The sequence below is a fragment of the Peromyscus eremicus genome, chromosome 3, assembly GCF_949786415.1.
Source record: "Peromyscus eremicus chromosome 3, PerEre_H2_v1, whole genome shotgun sequence".
Taxonomy (NCBI): Eukaryota; Metazoa; Chordata; class Mammalia; order Rodentia; family Cricetidae; genus Peromyscus; species Peromyscus eremicus.
In genome coordinates this window covers 50911977-50928228 of record NC_081418.1, presented here as the reverse complement: position 1 = coordinate 50928228, position 16252 = coordinate 50911977, and the positions used below count along the sequence as shown (strand labels likewise).

At 36.1% G+C, this 16252-nt stretch overlaps 1 protein-coding gene and 1 non-coding gene across 5 annotated transcripts in view; one reads left to right on the top strand and one right to left on the bottom strand.

Annotated features, from left to right (window-relative positions):
* Nucleotides 1-16252, top strand: part of Braf (B-Raf proto-oncogene, serine/threonine kinase) — a 132629-nt gene that overhangs the window by 61837 nt on the left and 54540 nt on the right. For all 4 annotated transcript variants that reach the window (XM_059257621.1, XM_059257622.1, XM_059257619.1 and 1 more), the window contains exons 4-7: nucleotides 7118-7221; nucleotides 9077-9179; nucleotides 12430-12578; nucleotides 13739-13855. In XM_059257621.1, coding sequence (XP_059113604.1) covers nucleotides 7118-7221; nucleotides 9077-9179; nucleotides 12430-12578; nucleotides 13739-13855 — 473 coding nt within the window. The remainder of the gene's footprint in view (nucleotides 1-7117; nucleotides 7222-9076; nucleotides 9180-12429; nucleotides 12579-13738; nucleotides 13856-16252) is intronic.
* Nucleotides 14252-14329, bottom strand: Trnaa-agc (transfer RNA alanine (anticodon AGC)). Its single transcript has one exon. It is a non-coding gene; the product is annotated as a tRNA-Ala (tRNA).

The window sequence follows — 16252 nt, the reverse complement described above, 5'->3', positions numbered from 1 at the left end:
TGTGTGTGGGTGTGCACACTTGGAGTATGGGTGACCACAGAGGGTAGAGAAGGCATTAGATCCCTAAGGACTGAAGTTACTGCTGGGACCTGAACTCTGTCCTCAAGAACAGTTAGTGTTTTTAACCACTGGGCCATCTCTCCAACTTTGTATGGTTGCTTTTAATAAAAAGAGTTACAAATCAGCTGAAATCAAAGTAGTCTTCCTTTGTTTTCCCTATAAGAGAACAGAAATACAAGGTACAATTGGTGTTTTTCAGTGTTCCAAAATTCCTTTTGACTTTTAAAATATGTAGAATACAGAATTCCTGTGTTGTTAATCAGATTAGGAACTAACAGAGTTGCCCACTACCTGCATATGGATTTTGATCTTACTTAGAAAATAGTTTTCAAACACTGTTAATTATCAAGAGTGCGTTTGTACGTACTTTCCCTTCCTTTTCTTCCAGGAAGAGGTGTGTGTGATAAAGCAGACTTGGGATTATTGGGATTATTTAATTTTTATACAGAGTAAATTCAATTTATAAAACAAACTCAGTTCCTTTACCCTTTTCCCTTTTTTTTTTTTTTTTGTCATACATAGACTAGTTAAAACTAGTTGCTGTTCCCATACTTCCTGAGTAATATCTTTGTGTTGATATCTCGTTAAAGGGGGAACATGATGTAAAATTATTTGTAAATAGAAATTCTATCTCTGAAATAGCCTGTGTTATAAAAAGTTCATGGACACCTATCCCATCTCCATCTCCATTTTTTAGTTGCGTGTACTTACGAGCAGAATGTGGAAAACTTTGAGGCTGGAGAGATGGCTCCGTAGTTATGAACACTGGCTGCTCTTACATAGAACCCTGGTGCTATTGCCAGCACCTGCATGGCAGCTCACAGCCATCTGTACTCAGTTCCAGGGGATCCAGTGCTCTCTCTGGCACTGTATGCGTGTGATACATAGACATACATGGAGGCAAAACACCCATACACACAAAATTTTAAAATGTCTTTTAAAAACTATATGAAAAGAGTTTAAGGTATTGGTTGCACAATGGCATGAATATTAACCTCACTGAGCAGCTAATATTAAAAAATAATTAAGATAGACTTTGTTATGTGTACACTTTATAACATTTTAAAAGGAACAGTATGGTAATTATATGCAAAGTTAAAATACCCCTAGTAAAATGACCCAGCCATTTTACTCTGAAGTGTTTAATCTAAGCATGAAAAATAAGGATTTGTTAGTAAATGTTGCTTTGATGTTCTGTTTTTCATACTCCAAATGCTAAATGTCCATCAACAGGTAAACTGTTAAAACTGGTCCCTGGTACATATGCGATGTGATGTGATGTGCATGTAATCCCAGACTTGGGACACAGAAGCAGGTAGATCAATATAACTTCTAGATTAACCTGATCTATGTGTGGAGTTGTAGGCTACCTAGAGCTACAGAATGAGACCCTGTCTCAAAAGTAATAAAAGCTAAAAACAGAGGAATTTTAAAAGAAACTGTGGAATATTGTTACAAAGACCATGGTGTTAATAGAAAGAAAAGTTACTGATATTCCCATCATCCAACATAGATGAATCCCTAGAAAAGTATGCTGTAGAAAAGAAGGCAGACAAAAATGGATGCATGCTTTGTAATTCCATTTATATGAATTCTAAAATGTACTCTTGACCACATGTAGTGGAATGCATATAATCCCAGTACAAAATAATTAGATTAGGATTAAAGGCATGAGCCACCACGCCCAGCCTAGATGTCATTTTTAATATAATATACAGGTAGACCATACACATACCAATTAAAGAATATATACTTTTTTCAAGGATAATTAGAGATAGGATCTCTCATTGATCTAGAACTCACCATGTAGGGTAAACTGACTGGCCAGCAAGCCCTAAAGATCCAGTGTTCTTGCCTTCCCCATGCTGGGATTACATGCACATGCCATCACATGTAGCTTATTTGTTTGTTGGTTGAGATAGGGTCTCTGTATAGCCCTGGCTGTCGTGGAACTCACTATGTAGACCAGACTGGCCTCAAACTCAGAGATCCTCCTGCTGCTGCTTCCTGAGTGCTGAGATTAAAAGCATGCGCCACCACTCCTGGCTGACATCTTTTTTACATGAGCTCTCAAAATTCAGCTCAGGTCATCATGCTTATGTGGTAAACACTTTACTAACTGAACTCTCTTCCCAGCCCTAATTCAGGACTTTAATTCAGGGCAATCTTTCTGCCTCAACCTCCTGAATGTTAATTAGAGTTATAGGCATGAGCCACCATGCCTGGCATTTGTTATCTTCTTATTGCTATGATAGAGACCATGACCAACTTGAGAAGGAAAGTAAGCAAGTTTATGTGGCTTACTCTTCCATATCACAGTTGAAGGAAATTAGGGCAGGAACTCAAGGCAGGGATCTGAGGTAGGAACTGAAGCAGGGGCCATGGAGAAACACAGTTTACTTGCTTGCTCCTCATGGCTTCTCAGCCTGCTTTCTTATCCCATCTGGGACCACTTGCCAATGTAGCTCCACTTCCAGTAAGTTAGGCCCTCCTGTATCAAGCATTAATCAAGAAAATGCCCTCATTTCAAGGCATTTTCCCAATTAAGATCTTCTCTCTCAGATCTGTCTATATCAAATTGTCAAGAAACCAACCAGCACACAGTTGAGTCTCTGTTGTTTTTTTAACTGAAAACAATCCTCTTGCTAAAATGACATACTTTGGAGTAGCTTATTCTGATCTGTGTAACCACTTTGTAAAAAAAAAAAAAAAGCTATAAATATCTATTTTACAGGCAAATCCTACAAAACATTTAAAGAATTGTAAAATACCAGTCATAAACTTTATATCCTGGACCACATGAGAATTTGTCTCAAGAAAAGAAAAACAATAGGTTGTGGGTTTTCCTTTTTAGATATTTAGAAAGTTTTAAATACTTGGGAAAGTATTAAGAACCATATATTACATAGCTCCTAGTCAGCTACAATGAATAGATTGTTAATATTTGCTTTATATTCTCCACACACAAATTACATTCTCTTATCAATCACATTCTCCTGTTGAACATCCTGTTCCTACTAAAAATAACCCCTATGATAAATGTGGTGCACATTCAGTCACATTTTATTACGTATGTATCCATGTTAGTATTTTGTTTTTTAATTGATAAAAAAAAGTAGGATAGTACCATTATGTATGTAATGTCCAGGATTAAATTCAAAATTTGGATTTCACAGTGTGCATTTATATATTCATTCATTCCATTGAATTGTTATCAGCTATTCCATTTTTGCATATCCTTTCTCTGGTATTATTATTATTATTATTATTGTCATTATTATTACTGTTATTACAAATAGTGCTAAATGTAAGTACCTTTATATAGGACTGAGAACAATTCCTGGGGACAGAGAATGCATGCGTAGTTCAAAGGTTCTTTTAAATATTATTAATTTGTATATATGAGCCTGATGAGTTTATTGCACCATGTGTATGCTCTGTAGGTAAAGGTGCTTGCTGCAAGTCTAATTTTTGTATTCTCTTGGTAAAAGGAGAGAAGCAACTCCCTAAAGTATTCCTCTGAATTCCACGTGTACACATACACACCCATACCCACCCACAACACACACCCATGCAAAAATAAAAATGCAAGAAGAAAATAAATGAATATAATTTAAAAATAAAACCATGCCCTATTTGAAAGACTTAAATTCTCACCAGTATAAATAAGTAGGCTTAAAGAAATAGGTTGAGAGTAAAAGGATATTATTCAATAGAATAAATGGTACAACCCCAGGAAATATCCTCCCTCTATATTTTTGGCCACAGTGAAACAAAAACCGAAGGTGTACATTTTTTGTAGGCAGGAAGAATAATATTGGTTTCTCGAAAGTTCTAAGCTTTTCTAACAATGAAAGAGCTTCTTTTGTCCTTAGATAAGTTCAACTGATTGACCTATTTTGATTTGATTACTACCACAATTGAGTAGTAAAAGATACCACCTTTATAAATCCATTCCATTGGCCCTGGTTCTTTACAAGTTAAATTCAATTAATTCTATCATTGTCTTTATTCTGTTTAGTCTTTTGGGGTATAGAAAGAGATTCTCTTCTTGCTTTAATAAGACTATGTTGTAAGCATAGCATATCGCAGTCTTCCTTAAAAACAATGTGATTGGTCTAATAGAGCCGAAAAAGACTCAACATCAAGATTAATTATCATAAAATCAAAAAGCTATGTCTTAGTTAGGGTTATTAATTGGTGTGATGAAACACCATGACCAAAAGCAACTTGGAGAGGAAAGAGTTATCTGGCGTAAATTTCCACATCACTGTTCATCATTGAAGGAAGTCAGGAGAGGAACTCAGACAGGGCAGGAACCTGGAGACAGCTGATGCAAAGGCCATGGAGGGGTGCTGCTTACTGACTTGTTCCTCATGACTTGCTCAGTTAGCTTTCTTATAGAACCCAGGACCACCAGCCCAGGGGTGGCACCACTCACAATGGCCTGGGCCCTCCCCAATCAATCACTGATGAAGAAAATGTTCTACAGGCTTACCTGCAATGCTGTATGTATATGTTTATTTATTAAGTGGATGAATGTTCTGTTTTGTGCAAGAGCAGCCAGTCCTCTGAACTGCTGAGCCATCTCTCCAGCCCCTACAGTTTATAGAAGCATTTTTTTTTTTTCAATTGAGATTCCCTTCTGTCAGATGATTATAGCTTGTGTTAGGCTGGCATAAAACTAGCCAGCTATATATTTAAAGTTGTGTTTAAATCTACATATTATTTTGCATATATATTCTATGCCAGTTTATTTAAGGGCTAACTGTATCATGTTTATATATACCACAAGCTTGCCTTTACCCTACCAAGCCGACCATGACACATTTGTAATCCAAAATGCTGGGAAGTAGGAAGGACGGGAATGCAGACTAATTCTTGGGTACGTAATGAGTTTGAGGCCAGGCTGGACTACATGAAATCTTGTCTTGAAAAGAAAAAAGGGGGAAAAATGAATTACACTATCAAGGTACTAGCACAAATAATTCAGTGTATAACATTTTTGATGTCCAACCAAATTTTAAAGTGACTCCTTAAAGTTTTGTAAATAACTTTGCACTATAGAAGAATTTAAACATGTGTAAAGTAATGAATTCTCATGGATAATCAATAATTATTTTAATTTTTTATGATGAAGTTTGAACATTTTGTTTAGGTGTGAATTTTCCTGTGGCAAATAAATATTCAGACGAGTACATATATTGTTATTGGCTCAGTAGCATGAACTCATGGCTGACATCCCTATGGTTGAGGCCTGAAGTAAGTTTCCTCAACACACACGTAACGAGTCTTTCTCTGTCGTGCCAGCCAGCTCCCAAAAAATGACGGGGAGACTTCTTAATAATTACGAAAGCTCGGCATATAGCTTAGTACTTCTCCCTATGTTTGTTTTATTCTATCACTAGATATTTTCTCAGTGTTCTAGGAAATATGTAATCAGTTGGTACACTCTTAACTACAGTAAAAACAGGAACATCTCTCAACCAAAGTCCATGTCTCAGTTTAAAGAACCCAGGTATTGTTTAGGAGGTCATATATTTAGTCCGGGACCTGTTAATATCATAAGGGATTAGCACCTAATTAGCACATGTACACCATCTGTTGCCAGAAAAAGTTATTGATAGCCTCAATAATAATATGAGATTCTAGAGAAGGGCAAGTGTCCAGATAGAGACACTAGAGAACTAAACATCAAGTATCAATCAGATCAGTGTCTGTCTGTCTCTCTGTGTGTGCCTGCCTGCCTTCCTGACAACCCTTGTCTGTCTGTCTGTCTGTTTCCGGGTGGGTGAGTGATGGTGGTGTATATGCATGTTTGTATGCCTGTGAGTGCATGAGCTTGTAGAGACCAGAGATTAATGGGAGGTGTCTTTATTACTGGTTTTTGTTTTTGTTTTTTTGTTGTTTTTTGTTTGTTTGTTTGTTTGTTTTGAGACAGGGTCTCTCTGTGAACCTAGAACTTACTCCCCTAGATTGGCTGGCCAGTGACACCCCTTCCCCAGAGTCTACACTGGAATTAAAGATGTATACTGCCACATTCAGCTTTTTAGTGGGTACTAAAGACCCAAATGCAGGTCTTCATGCTTGAGCAGCAAAAACATTACCCACTGAGGTACCTCTTCAGCCTCCGCATATATCCTAACACATATTTTCTTCTGCTTTATTTAGAGTAGTAAGGCATCTCTTAATGATCATTAATATAACTGAAGACTTATACAGCTTTCACATTTGGTCAAAATTAATTTTACAGCTCGTTATGGTAGCATCCACCTGTGCTTATGCATTTGAGAGTCTGACATAGGAAGATCTAGAACTTTAGACTAGCCTGGGCTACAACAGTCACTGTCTCAAAAACAACAACAAAAATTTTATTTTACTTTGAGTGTTGACCTCTAAGTGTTGTCAGTGGTGGGATCATTGTATTGGTGTATATAGTGTAGAAAATACTGTTATATTTTCTGTTCATATATATGAATATGTAATTTTAATAAAATACCAGTCTTTTTTTTTTTTCTCCAGACAGTCTATAGTCCTGATTGCCCTGAAGCTTGCTATGTAGACCAGGCTGGCCTTGAACTCACAGAAATCCTGCTGACTCTGCCTCCCAAGAGCTAGGATTAAAGTCATGCACCACCACACCCAGCCTTAATTTTTCTTTAAGTTGGTAAAATAATAGTTACTTGATATAATTTCCTTTGACTAATAAGTAAATTATAGGGGGCTGGAGAGATGGCTCAGAGGTTAAGAACACTGGCTGTTCTTCCAGAGGTCCTGAGTTCAATTCCCAGCACCCATATGGTGGCTCACAACCATCTGTAATGAGATCTGGCTCCCTCTTCTGGCCTGCAGGGATACATGCAAACAGAACACTGTATACATAATAAATAAATAAATCTTTAAAAAAAAATAAGTAAATTATAGACATGATATTGTATTTGATTCAAGGAATCCACCCAATATTTTAAAGATGTTATAAGGTAAATGACTGAGTTTTATGAAATTATTTGAAAGAAAACCTCCTTCCCATTACCTTTTATGCATATTTATGTCATAGGTACCTGCAAGATGTGGCGTTACAGTCCGAGACAGTCTAAAGAAAGCGCTGATGATGAGAGGTCTTATCCCAGAATGCTGTGCTGTTTACAGAATTCAGGATGGGTATGGTTTGTATGTGTTGTGTGATTTTCTTTGAAAAGAAATGAGACATAAAGCTTTGAGTTTGTTTTGTAGTCTTTATCCAAATCTAGGGAATTGAAAATCAACCTCAGAGACTGGAGAGATGGCTCAGAGAGAGCACTGGCTGTTTTTCCAAAGGACCTGGGTTCAGTTTTCAGCACCCACATGACAGCTCATAGCCATCTGTAACTCTGGTTCCAAGGAATCTAAAACCTTGTGGTCTCCTCAGGCATGCAGACAAAATGCTCCTACACAATAGGAAGGAAAGAAGGAAGGAAGGAGGGGGGGAGGAAGGAAGGAAGGAAGAGAGAAGGAAGGATGGATGGAAGGAAGGAAGAAAGGAAATATTTTTTACCAAAAGATTTAGAATATCAACTTAAAAAATTGTGCTAATACTACTCTTGAAGAAATCTTGAAGGCTGTTGGTAATTTATGTGGTTATACTGTTTATTCCTGTGGCAAATAAATGCCTTTATTAGAGTTTATAATTTTTGTAATTGGTGAACCATTAGAACAGTGGTTCTCAACCTGTGGGTCACAATCCCTTTAGAGAGTCTAAACGGCCCTTTTACAGGGTTACCTAAGACCATCAGAAAACACAGACGTTTATATTACAGTTCATAACAGTAACAAAATTACAGTTATGAAGTAGCATTGAAAATAATTTTATAGTTGGGGGTCACCACCACAATAGGAACTGTATTAAAGTGTTGCAATATTAGGAAGGTTGAGAACCACTGCTTGAGAACGTGATTAGTTTAGATAATGTGCCTTTGTATAGTCCTCCTTTTTAAATACAAGCTCATAGTTCCACAAAAAGTCTACCAAAATTAACATTTTATATTGAAGTATTTTTCATAAATAATATTGTTCCAAGATGTTTATGTTTTGAATCTACATTTTGAGGCATGTTGTTCCTTGAATGCTCTTTTTCTCTGAATTGGTAGATAAGACCATACCTGTGTGTTTTGGGGGTGCTTTTTTGTTTGTTTGTTTGTTGTTTTAGTTTTTCAAAACAGGCTTTCTCTGTGTAGCCTTAGCTGTTCTTAGCTATCCTGGAACTCACTCTGTAGGCTAGGCTCAAAGAGATCTGCCTGCCTCTGCCTCCCTAGTATTGGGATTAAAGGCATGCGCCACCACTGCCCAGTTTTGTTTTTTAAACCCCAGATACAATCTGGGTTTGGCTGTTGTACGTTTTTTTCTGGAACTGACTTAAAAATGAATATATTTACACTACTCTTTGTCTAAGAGTAATACACTTATTAGAATTAAACTTAAAATTTAAGATTTTTGGGTTTTTTTGTTTGTTTGTTTTGGGGTTTTTGTTGTTGTTGTTGTTGTTTTTCAAGACAGAGTTTCTCTGTGTAGCTTTTGTGCCTGTCCTGGATCTCGCTCTGTAGACCAGGCTGGCCTTGCACTCATAGAGATCCACCTGGCTCTACCTCCTGAGTGCTGGGACTAAAGGCATGCGCCACTGCCTCCTGGCTAAAATTAAGAAATTTTTAATGATGGAAAACCAGATATTCAAACCTCCTTATTATTAGCTCCTCCATAGCCATGTTTATATCTTCAGCATGCTGTTTATAAATATTTTGGGGTACAGTAACCAGGAAAGGGCTGGAGAGATGGCTCAGCAGTTAAGAGCACTGGCTGCTCTTCCAGAGGTCCTGAGTTCAATTCCCAGCAACCACATGGTGGTACACAACCATTTATAGTGAGGTCTGATGCCCTCTTCTGACATAAAGTTGTGCATGCAGATAGAACATTCATATACATAAAATAAATAAATCTTTTTAAAAAAAAAAATCAAGAAAGGTTTTGCTTATATTTTTTTCAGAGAGAAGAAACCAATTGGCTGGGACACTGATATTTCCTGGCTTACTGGAGAGGAGTTGCATGTAGAAGTACTGGAGAATGTTCCACTTACAACACACAACTTTGTATGTATCTTTCCATATTTGAACTGTCAAAAAATGGTCAGTTTCTTTTGACTGTTTTTAAATTTAGGGAATATGAAATAGAGATAAGTAATTTTGTGATTGATAATTTACCTAAGTTCTGTTTTTTAAAATCTTGTGTTTAAAAAATTTTATTTTAATATTTATTCTTTCTTTGTAACTTAATAAACATGTAACATGTCTCTTTAAAAGAACAAAAATTAGGGGCTGGAGAAATGTCTCAGTGGTTAAGAGCACTGGCTGTTCTTCCAGAGGACCCAGGTTCAATTCCCAGCACCCACGTGTAGCTCACAACTGTCTGTAATTCCAGTTCCAGGGGATCTGACACCCTCATACAGATATACATGCAGGCAAAACACCAATGTACATAAAATTAAAATAAAATAAGTAATTAAAAAAGGAACAAAAATTAGTATGATGTAAAAGTCTATCTAGTAAAGTGAAATTTTCCTAGAAGTCAGCATTTGTATAGATGAGTAGGTAATTGTGTGGTTTTTCTGTATACACAAATGCATGGTGGTCAGCCCAAAGTTTACTTGTTTTCTCTTCATTACTTCCTATTCTCTCTTTCTTAAGGGAAAACTAGGCTCATGCTGTGTGATGGTCCTTATTTTTAATTTTCTCATCAGTAAGACTTGTGAATGTCAATTTTTTTTAGTTACACCTAGCTTTATTCTTGTAATGATTGCCTAGTAGCCTATAAAAATAGAAATTTGGCGCCTTTCCTCTATTAATAGAAATATAAATTTTTATATTTATAAAATACTATGTGCTAAGTTAGACTGCCTATATCTCAACACACACGCTTGTATTGAACTCTCCTTGAGAGTTTTCCTTTTGTTTTTTGTATTTGGTAAAACCTAGCTTAAGCTTGTTACTAGCATGCAACAGCCTCCTAATCACCACCGCTCATTTACCATCCATCTTTAGATATGCTTCGATTCTAGACTGAGCATAAACAATGTCCCTGAAGAAATAATAGATCTTTTTAGGTTTACCTTTATTCACAAAAGTATCTTTGCAGACATAGGGTTTTCTTAAAATTCATACTCAAAGGCATATCCACTTATTTTTACTCCTTCAGAGGTTCTGCTCTCTTCTCTATTTCCCTTCCTCCCCCCACCCCCACATGTGTGTCGATGATTGTCTATATAAAATCAACCACATATACATAGTTTGAATATGTATAAACAGCAGGAAGAACGCACTAGGTAGGCAAATGAAGGCTGTTCAGGAATTCATGATACAACAAACTGTCAGTGAGTAAGGATTTGAGTAGTTGGCTAAAAGGTCAGATTTTGTGTGTGTGTGTGTCTGTGTACTTTGTTTTCTGAAATAATGGCAGCATCACTAAAGATGCTTACTTTGGCAATTATTCACTATATAAATAAACATCAAAGGAGGTGTTTTTCACTTCTGTATAATCACAGGCAAATGGAAAAGGAGGAAAGCTAGAAACAACTTTTTCTTTTTCACATGCCTTCTCAGGTGATGGAGAGACTAAAGAAAACAGACCTCACTATATAAAGGTTTTGAAAGGCCAGAGTGGATTATGTGCCATTCTATAATTTTGAGTAACTGTTCATTAAATAATATTTTTTGAAAATAGAATTTTAAGCTGGGCATGGTGGCACACACCTTTAATCCTATCACAGGGAGACAGAGACAGGCAGATCACTGGGAATTCAGAGACAGCCTGGTCTACATAGTAAGGCCCTGTCTCAAAAAAGAAAGAAAGTTTCAGAGCAGATGTGGTTTTCCATACCTGGAATCCTGGTACATGGGAGGCAGAATCAAGAGGCTGACTGAAAGTTCAAGATCATCTTCTATCATGAAAACCATTTAAACAGAGAGAAGGTAATTTGGTGTTAAAATCAAATGTATCATAAATGTATCATTTATATGTAATAAAGTATATAAAATTCTAAGTTATGTTTCAGGTAACCACTGCCATAGGTTTATGTATATACTGGATCATGATATAAAATAAACTATATTTATTACTTACTGATTATGGTTTTTAAAAAGTGAAAACCTAGATGATTGAAAATACACAAAAAAGAATGAAGTCATCCTTACTATCAGCATTCTGAAATAGTCATTAAGAGCTTTTCTGTTATATAATTTTCTGCCTATTACCTACTATGGCACATAAATAGTTTATATAATTTCTCCCTTTGGAAAGAAAGATCCCCTTAGTATAGTGCTGTTTCTTTGATACCTGTTGTACATTAAAAGTCACTGATAATTTTTTCAAGATTTTTGAACATTTATTTATTTTGTTATATGAAGAAGTTCATCTGAAAGCATAGACTAAAAATAAGTCCACATCAGACATTCTTCCAGAGGTGTCTTAAGAATATGTTAAAGTTTAAGGGGAGAGGTTTCCTTTCTTACTATTGAAATTTCAGAGCTAAACTTGAAAAGTTGCTGAATTCAACAATAGTATCTCCTGTGTTGCGAACAATTTAGTTCATAATTCTGTTGTCAGATAAAATAATTCCCATTACACCTTAATAAAATTACAGTGTTGATTTCATGAAGCCACTGATAATTTTTAATAGTTTTTGTTGTAAGCTCTTGGGTAATTGTTTTTATATTACTAAATATCTTTTAGCCACAGTTTCTTGCTTTATCAACTTTAGACATCATATACTGGTTGCTGATTTTATTAGGATTAGCTCATTTGAAGCACTATGACCTCTCTCCTCTCTTTCATCTTGTTGTTCTGTTTGGTAACTATGAAAGTTTAAATAAGTATATCCTTGTTTCTTGTGCTGGTAGCTCTGGCAACTATTTTTCTTACTTTTCCTCTTAATGCATTAATTAAATGATACCTTGGGTTTTTCTTCCTTTTTTTTTTTTTCTACTTTTTAATGTTGTCAAGCTTGAAATCAGTTATTTTTTTTAATTCAATTTTTAAATTTTTTTTGAGAATTTCATACATGAGTCTCTTTAAATGTTGCTTGTTGACCTCTTGGGATTGGATAACACATCAGGAGGCTCAGTTCTTGTATTTGTTGTATCATCTTGAGTTCTGAGTTTTTAAGTTGGATATTAGGATGAAATAGTATTTCAGCTCCCCTGGTTTTTAATATTATATTTTGGTATGTGACTTTATATGCTATAATTATATTTAAAAATTGTTATTTTAAATAAGAGAGTGAATGTGTTCGTTTATAAAAGGATTCTTGCAAGTATTTGTAACCCTTTATGATTTTTCACTTTGCAGGTACGGAAAACTTTTTTCACCTTAGCATTTTGTGACTTTTGTCGAAAGCTGCTTTTCCAGGGTTTCCGCTGTCAAACATGTGGTTATAAGTTTCACCAGCGTTGTAGTACAGAGGTTCCACTGATGTGTGTTAATTATGACCAGCTTGAGTAAGTAATCCACAAAGAACCTCTTTGCTACTACTTTATAGTTAAATTTTCATAATGTGACACTAGTATACTTTGAAAGCCAGTGAGGGATGTTCTGCCCGATGCACTTGTTACAGAATATTTAAAGTCTGATCAGGAAGTAACACATAGTACAGGTGGCTCTTCTCTCCCAGATAAAGGAACACTGAGTCCGCTGCACATAAAGTGTACATTTCATGCTCTCTTCCTTAGAAAACCACTTGTATATAGTTTGGAGATGGATATAGAACAATGTTTGAATTAAGAACAGTGAGTCTGATTTTGTGATCTATTTTACTATTATGTTGGTATTCTTTCCTCACGCTTCATCTCACCCATGTCTGTCTGTTTCACCTTTGGCCCTTTTCCTTTTATTTAAAGGAATAATTATATACAATTTATTTCTTTCTAAAATTTCTTTTTTCTTTATTCTATAGTATGTCTAATAGACTAGATGTACTCTATTGTAATCTTTTTATGTAATTCTTTTTGTTGCTGCTGAAATGGAATTTGACTTTTAAGTAAATTATAATGATATATCCAACTTAGCAGCTACTCAGGAGGCAGAAGCCTCTGTAAGTTCGGGGCCAGCTTGGTCTACACAATGAGTCAGGGCTACGCAGTGAATCTGTCAAAGAAAAAAAACAAAAAGAGTACTCTAACTTACCACTAGATATTTTCCTTTTAGTTTTTAAACCACAAAGCATGATTTTCCCCCTGTAATATATAGAAATTGATTGAAAAGAACAATTAGTTTTAGATCTCAGCTTGCCCTTGAAAGTACAATGTAATTTGTTGCCGGGAGGTGGTGGCGCACGCCTTTAATCCCAGCACTCGGGAGGCAGAGGCAGGTAGATCTCTGTGAGTTCGAGGCCAGCCGGGGCTACAGAGTGAGTTTCAGGAAACGCACAAAGCTACACAGAGAAACCCTGTCTCGAAAAACCAAAACAAACAAACAAACATTGTAATTTGCTAAAGAAACCTTTAGACAAAAATATACTTAATTGAATTTTAACAGTTGTTTGCAAAAGTAAAACTTGATTTCTCGTATTTTTCCATTACCTCTGTGTTCTCGTGTATTGAAGCTTCTGGGTTTTGCACAAGTTAGGTTTGTTTTGTTTTGTTTTGTTTTTGCCTCACAGTTTGCTGTTTGTCTCCAAGTTCTTTGAGCATCACCCAGTACCACAGGAGGAGGCCTCCTTAGCAGAGACTGCCCTTACATCTGGATCCCCTTCTGCACCCCCCTCAGACTCTATTGGGTATGATTTGATTCCTGCTGTTTAATGACATCCTATTTGAACTGCCTTCCTATGGATCTTTTGGGTAATTGTAAACCTTTCCAACATTAGAGCTGTTAAATTATGGATATTTTCCCCAATAATGTATTTTATCACAGCATTCAAGCATTTACATGCATTTGTACAGAATGGGATAAAAAGCCTGGTATGGTGGTGCACACCTTTAATCTCAGCACTCGTGAGGCAGAAGCAGGCAGATCTCTGTGAGTTGGAGGCTGGCCTGGTCTACACAGTAAGTTATTACCTTGAAAAAACAAAAACACACACAGTCAATCAATCACTGGGATTAAAGCTGGTGTAGACTATATTTTAAGATCAGCTGTCAAAAAAAGCAACATAAAATTTTTTGTTTTGTTTTGTTTTTGGAGCTGAGGATCGAACTCAGGGCCTTGCGCTTGCTAGGCAAGCGCTCTACCACTGAGCTAAATCCCCAACCCCGCAACATGAAATTTTTACACTCTTTTATTTACCATTTTATCAAGTAATGTTATAACTTCTACTTAAAAAAATTAACAGAACCGGGCAGTGGTGGTGCACGCCTTTAATCCCAGCACTTGGGAGGCAGAGCCAGGTGGATCTCTGTGAGTTCGAGGCCAGCCTGGGCTACCAAGTGAGTTCCAGGAAAGGCACAAAGCTACATAGAGAAACCCTGTCTCGAAAAAAACCAAAAAAAAAAAAAAAAAAAAAAAAAGACAAGTTGATGACAATTTTTTTAAAAGTACAAATCATAATAGAGTATTATTAAACTTTGTGATAAAATAAATATTTTATATTTATAGAATGCAAGAAAATATAATGTACTCAAGAATGTGTAATGGAGATGAGATTTGAACTTATCTTTAAAAAATTACTAGAAGCTGAGTGAACTTAGGGTATCAAAGCCGGTGTTAGGGTCCAGAGAAGAAAGCAGGTTTCAGAGTCAGTCAGAAAGCTTGTCTAAATTCAGAAGTAGCATTTGTGAGCCTGATGTGATGCACACTTCTAGAATCTCAGCACTTAGTAGGCTGAAGCAGAAAGTTGCTACATAACAATAAAAAACTGGAAGAGGAAAAATGCCATGTGTGTGACCAAGTAGTAAAGAATCTTGACATTTAGGCTGGTATTTACTTGAGATATGATGACATGGGAGAATAAAGGTTTTTAAAAAAGTTACCAATGTGATAAAAATTATTTTAAAGGGAAAAAATCACTTAGCAGTGAAATACAGATAGGGAAAAAATAGGGTGAAGAAGACGACCTAAACTGCAGGGAAAGCAATATGCAGAAAGGAAGGATATTCTTAAAGGACACAAAAAAAAGTAGAAAGATAGTATCAGTTTAGGAGGAAAAGCAAGAATTTACTGTAAAAGTATCTCCAAGGCATTATATTCATAATAAGAAAAGAGACGATATTTTAAGTTGGCTCTTAAATATTTTTTGCATAGGTCTGTTACTCTTTTCCCATTGTAATTGAGGCAAGATTATTTATGCCATGTCTGGAAGTATATAATTTTTAAAAAGGACATTTCCAGATAGCATCCTGGCTTAGAATGTTTCGGAAGTGTTTAATTCATAAGTATTTGTTTTAATTTTACCTGCTTCCTCCTATTCTTCACAGTACGTTATTTCTTTGGACCTTAAAAAAGCTATTTATGTATTGTGTGAGTGGTGATATGTAGGTGTTTGTGTAAGTGTGAAATGCTATGGTCCTTGTGTAGAAGTCAAGGGACAACTTTCTGGAGTCAGTTCTCTCCTTCCACTGTGGAACCAGGGATCAAACTGAGGTGCTTAGGGTAGGACAGGCATTTACACACACAGCTACCTGTCCGGCCCATACTTCTTTATAGACTTATACCAGAAGGAATGATAATAATAAGTTGATACTTTTAATAGGTCTGCAATTTTTATGAAGCCAGTCTTCCAAAGGTCTCATGGGTTACAAAAAATTAACAAAATAAATTTCTATTTCCAGGAGTAGTGGCTCATTTCTATAATCTCAGTACTTGGGAGGCTGAGACAAGAGGATTGCCATGAATTTGAGGTCAGCCTAGGCTAGAGCAAGACCTAGTCTCAAAAATAAATTGGAGGATAAGTATGTAGCTCAGTCAATAGAGTGCTTGTCTAGCATGCACAAAGCCTTGAATTTTATTCTCAGCATCACATATACTAGACATGCTGGTTAATTCTAATCCCAGTACTTGGGGATAGAAGAAGGAGAATCAGAAGTTCAAGATCATTCTCAGGAAGTGTTAGGCAGCCTAAGACACATGAGACCCTATTTTTAAAAGAGAGGGAAGGAGGCAGGCTAGAAAGTTGGCTTAGCAGCTAAGCTGTGCAAGAATGAGTAAAAGAGTTCAGATCTTAGCACCCTCATAACAG